The following is a 5,686-nucleotide window of genomic DNA, read 5'->3' as shown; positions in this document are numbered from 1 at the left end:
AAGCCTGCAGAGTTGAGTTTTGCTTATTTATCCTTTCAAAAAAGTCAAAAGCTTAACAATCAGTTTAATGTGAATTGTTTTTAAATAAATAAATAAATAAAAATTCACCAGGGGGGCATTGCCTTCACAAAGCCACAGATGGCCAATAACCCATAAACTGTGAAAGATAAGGCGCAATTCCATTGACGACCACAAGAGTAGCATTTTTTTGGTCTGCTGTCACACACGAAATAGAGCGCAGCTCAAAATACACGTCGTTTTGCTGACCTGCACATCGGACTTCAGAATTACTGGACCTGCATGATCGGTCAGTGTTGTTCTTTCCATTTAGGGAGCCGGTCAGGGGTGAAAAAAAGCTCCTCTTCCCTTTAACATCCTTCCCCCTGCTGCACAAGCAGGGAGATATTCTCCAACACACAGATTCCTGCTATCCCTACATCCCCAGTTTCCCCAGGATCTTCCTCTGTTTTGACATTCCTGCTAATTTTATGGCTAATTAATTGGCGGGATGAAACTTTACCGCACGACAGCTGACCTGGACCTAACTGAGACCACTTAACGTCTTGGCAAGAGAATCTGTGGTGTGTCATTCAACAGACATCCGAATATAGTCAGCATGATATGGGGGAAAAGAACACATGAAATGTATCATTTGATGTAAAGAACACACACACACACACACACACTAGGAATCCTGACTGAAATGTAAATGCTTTGGAAAGAGTAAATTCCCTCTTGAAAAACACTCTTATATCAATCTTTTTGTTCTCAAGAATTGAATGAATCAACATGAGGGAGCATTTCATTAATCTCAGAGCTGCCTTTTTTTGTATGAAGACATAAGAGAAGACAGTTTCAGTTTTATTCTCCTCATTCGAAAATGTTTTCTTTTTGTCCGTGGTTTTAGGGGAAAAAATAGCTTAAAGAGCCAAACTCATTTTGTGGCTGATCAAAAATCTTGGAGGAGGGAATCAGAGAGACGAGACTGGATTACAACTTAAACATTGCGGCCCTTCATGCTCTCGCTCTCTGTTTCTCTCAAAAGGCAACAACAATTGCAGCCACATCACCATTTTACATAAATCAAGAAAATATGCACCTAATGCATGTGTAATGATTTTGACAAGCACCCAACATTTAGTGACAACTTTATTTAGCAAAAAAAAATAAAAAAATGCATTGATACATTTTGATGTGTAATACAATTTCTGTAATTAAAAACGTTTTTTAAGAAGAAAAAACTGTCTAGAAAAGCACATGCACTCTGTAGTGTGGGAAAGTGTGTTAGTTAAATACTATATACAATTGTGTGTTTTCAATTTAATTGCTTTGATTTAATAGCTCTGAGACATTTTTTATTGCAAACTCTTTTTATTTGAAGATAATTATTACCAAAAGGGGGAGAGTTATTACCAACTCAGCATGTTCCTCAAGTGCTAAGAGGATTACAAAATTTCATGTCCATATGTCCCAATTCAAACATATTCAGCCACAAAAAAGGGAAGAATGCACGATAAATTAGTCGCCAATAGATGGAAATACTTCAGATGTCATGGAAAAGTGTATTTGAAAGATATTAAGTGCAGTATAAAAGAGTCTTGAGTGGTTTTCACATACCCAGTGCAAAACGTATTTTCATTCAACCTTATATAAAATGTCTATAAAAATAGAAATAATATAAAGAGCAAATAGAAAGACATATGTATATATAGCAAAAAATATTCACATTCTTGACTTCCACGTCCCAGTACCCTCATTTGAGACCGTAAGCATACAGTAGCTGGATGGAGTCAGCAAAATTATCGGTTAAATTCGACCACAGTCTCAGAAAGTACAGGTTATCAAGACCAGAAATGACTAGTCATACTGTGAAATGCAATTTAGTGAAGTCTATATTGTGAGAACCATCCTTGACATGTATAGAGTTCAGTAACCTCCAGTGATTCGTGAAACGGGGCAAGATGATTCCCTGAAGAAGGTAACTCGAATAATTCAAAAGATCTGAGACTCGTATGTGCACCAGACTTCAGGTCTGCGTGGAGTTCGCAGTTTTATCCCGTAATGCATGCGCTGTAGTAGACGGCGCTGCTGGCGTCGGACAGGGCTGATATCAAAGCACTGCTCTCCTCGCAAGGGGCGTTCCTGCTCAATCGAGTCCTGCTCGCGCTCAGGTATTGGTCAAACTCAATCCTGTCCACTTCGCCCCAGAATTCAGCCGAGGGTCCCAGCTGGTCCACAGCGTCCAGAGAGGGCGGAGCGACCTGAGCCACAGCCGAGGTCTCGGGCGGAGGAGACAGCTGGCCCAAATGAGAGGTGAAGGCGGGTTGGGGCTGACTGCTCCCGTATATCTGACCGTAATAGCCTGTAGGTGTGGGAGTGTGTGGAGCCTTGGAGGATTCTGGGAGGCTCATGTTGGGGTAGAGACTGTTAGGGTTCGTGGACTCGACCACCAGGCATTTCTCCTGCAGTGGGAGGCAGGCCAGCGGAGACTTCTGGTTGAGGTGTGGGTGGGAATGCTGGAGGTTATGGGAGTTGTGGTGAGGGTGGTGGCCAGTCTGATGGTTTGGATGCTGGTGGTAGTTTATCCATGAAGTCAGACCTACATCTTCCTGCATGTGAGGGGGGAAAAACACAGAATCTCCACCTCCCTCCTCCAACACGTCTAGAGGGGACATCTCTGGCGTCGGCAGGCCGAAACTCTCCAGCTCTGGAGCTCCAGAGTGGTGGAGGTCTCGGAAGTGTCCCAGAGGGGGCAGCAGATGATGGGCATGGCGGTGCGGCGAGTAGGCGTCTCCGGGTCCCGGACCTCCGTGGGCCAGGCCTTGGAGGAGCAGACCCGGTTCCACTCGTTTCATCTTCTTGGGCTGTTTCTTGCGACGAGGACGGTATTTGTAGTTGGGGTGATCCTGGAGGTGTTGCAAGCGGAGCCGTTCAGCTTCCTCCACAAACGGGCGCTTGTCTAGTGTGCTCAGAGCCTTCCAGGACTGACCTAAAAACATCAGTGTTAATGCTTCAGGAGTCATGCTACTTTTTGATTTAGTGGTTTATAAATATGATTTTCAACAGTACAATATTATCTAAATTGTTCTAATTAAATACAGAAACAAACAAGTCCCAGGTTATTGAGTCAGATTAATTTGGTTATTTATAAAAAGTATTTCATTGAGCTCTCCGGAATCAATATACAAATATAATCATGCACAACTTTTTAAAAGAGCTGTCACGATGATAACATTTGCAGCAGCGTTTGTTTTTGGCGAAAATAGACGTACGTAACACAAGCTGACAAGCGTGTGTGACATGAGCGAATCATTACATGTAACTGGTGCTGGGCACACAGGGTCGGGTTGTAGTATTTGAATTATTAATGGGTCAATGGTTGCAGACAATCGGCAGCTTGTGTGTCTGCCGCAGCCCTGTTATATTTCAAAAAATAAGGACATCAAAATGTCTCCCAGAGAAACAGCCAAATACAAATATTGTGCAAGATTCCCAAACGTTTTAAATGACTTCTTCATGTGTGCCCAAGGCTTGTTTTCTCATCTATAATCTGAGCTGCATACTCAGTTCAGTTTTATAGTAATAAACTGAATGCAAGTACGTTGCATGATTATAACATTTAGCTTGTAGTTAGATTAAACAGCTTGATTGTAGAAGTATCAGGATGCAAATCGGGACGTGATTTTGTGCAACACGAGTACAATTTTAACAATAAATGATCATGTTTAAATTAAAATATTCACTATGACCCTCTTTTTATGGACCTTTTCTAAAGATTTAAGTGATTATGTGGTCATGTTTACTTGACTCTGTGCAATTTAAAGTATTTTAAGACCAAGACCAAAAATGATTAATCTATTAACCTCATGTTAACCTAACAGGTAACACTGTATTACATATGTTACATATACTTACTGTAGTAATAACAGTAGATTATGCATAATTACATGCAACTAACCCTAAAACAAACCCTAACCCTAAAGTAAATACATGTTATTATTTAATATTACTCAGTAATTAAATGTATAATTACAACATAACATGGACACCTTAAAATAAAGTATTTATTTTATATCAATTTATATATTTTAATATTTTATTTTATTACTTGTTATTTGTAATAATTAGGCAACTCAGACAATTAATTTTTTTTCAACTCTTAACCTGACTTTGAAACACCCCTTTTCAAATATGCTCCGTCTGTGACATTGCACCCTGCCGAAGTACAAGTATGACCCCAGCATAACCCCCATGATGCACAGCGAATGTCTTACCCAGCATCTTACTGAGCACGGCGTTATGCAGGTCCGGGTTCTGGACGGCCAGACGTTTGCGCTCATCTTTTGCCCACACCATGAAGGCATTCATCGGCCTCCTGATCCTCGACTCCCCCCCTGATTTCCCCTCACCGGAGCCCAAGGTCAGAGCTCCAGGGCGGGTTGAGTCCGGGCTTCCCGTCCTGGCCTCTGCTGCGGACCCTCCGATCCGGGACCCCGTCCGCGTTCCAGAGCCGGGCACCGGCGCCAGCTCTGTGGTCCGGCTGCGGTCAAAACCATGTCCCCGGTCAGGGCCCGGAGTGCTGGAGGAGGCACCCCATGTCCCGCGCTCCACAACCTGGCTGGGCTGAGAACTGGCCTCTTGACAGCAACTAGACTCAGATATATTCATTCCAGCAAGACCACCACGGTTAAAGCAAGCTGTTGTCTTTGGATGGAAGAAACACCAGGACGCCTTTATGCTTCTTTAAGTTACTTTAAATACAGACTGACCACTAACACAAATGAAACGAATCGTAAAACAAGCGAGAAAAAAAGGAAAAGTTAGAAAAGGCTTTGTTTTGGATGTTTCAGAAGTATAAAATCCCCACAGATGTTAGTGTTTTGTTACTCCTGCCTTCCAGACGGTATATAGTTCTTGTGCTGAGTTTGAAAGTTGTAGTGAGTTTTGGTGAACCCATGCTGTAAATATATACTTGGCCTGAGCCAATCAGAGCTTTGGCCCGGACAGAAGAGGCGGGAGGGTTAGCCGGTGGGAGTTCTCCTGCCCCCCTTTACAGCCTCCACAGACAGAGAGATGTAATCTGAGAGGGCCATTGTTTTAGGCCTGCTGTACACACACTCATATAGGGCACATACACTAAATCATAACACACTTGCGCACACACACAAACCTTGTTTGTACTGGGGAGGCTGGGACCGCAAAGAAAGCTGTGCACTTGAGTGTTAACAACTTGTAACAATGAGCGTGAATGTAAAGATATGCCAGTTAACACAAAGTAAACCCAACACACAAACACACGCACACATACTAATGTTGAATTAGTTAGCATTTTGGATGCATTCAACCTTTGCCCTGAATATAAAGCAAAGCCTGATCTCTGGTTTCTTGGTAGCATGAAATAACTATACTTAAAATGATTTATAGACAGTTTTCACAGCTAAATATTTGTGGTCAACCCATAATTTATTTAAAAATAGTTTTTACCCTAGAAAAATTTGTTCTTCCATATGTGACCCTTAAAAACTACTTACATTTGGTGTAACCCAATATAGTCCAGTTAATTTAGTCACATTATGTAAAGTCACATTAAGTAAAACCAGATAGTTAAGAAGCATATATTTTATAATGAGCTACAACATTTTCTTACAGTGTAGCTTATTTATATGAGCAGTGTAACAGCAGTGTT

General features: G+C 41.8%; 1 protein-coding gene across 1 annotated transcript; it reads right to left on the bottom strand.

The window, feature by feature from the left end:
• Window positions 1-1,131: 1,131 nt before the first annotated feature.
• Window positions 1,132-4,950, bottom strand: sox18 (SRY-box transcription factor 18). Its single transcript, XM_082144488.1, has 2 exons — window positions 4,275-4,950; window positions 1,132-2,989 (listed from the first exon to the last, which is right to left on the bottom strand). Exons 1-2 carry the CDS (start codon window positions 4,666-4,668, stop codon window positions 2,052-2,054), a joined length of 1,332 nt encoding a protein of 443 aa, XP_082000614.1. The 5' UTR covers window positions 4,669-4,950; the 3' UTR covers window positions 1,132-2,051.
• Between the last annotated feature and the right edge of the window lie 736 nt (window positions 4,951-5,686).

Source organism: Leuciscus leuciscus (assembly GCF_965113295.1).
Source record: "Leuciscus leuciscus genome assembly, chromosome: 18".
In the NCBI taxonomy this organism is placed as follows: Eukaryota; Metazoa; Chordata; class Actinopteri; order Cypriniformes; family Leuciscidae; genus Leuciscus; species Leuciscus leuciscus.
Note: the sequence above shows the minus strand (reverse complement) of the source record. Positions and strands in the feature narration are given on the sequence as shown.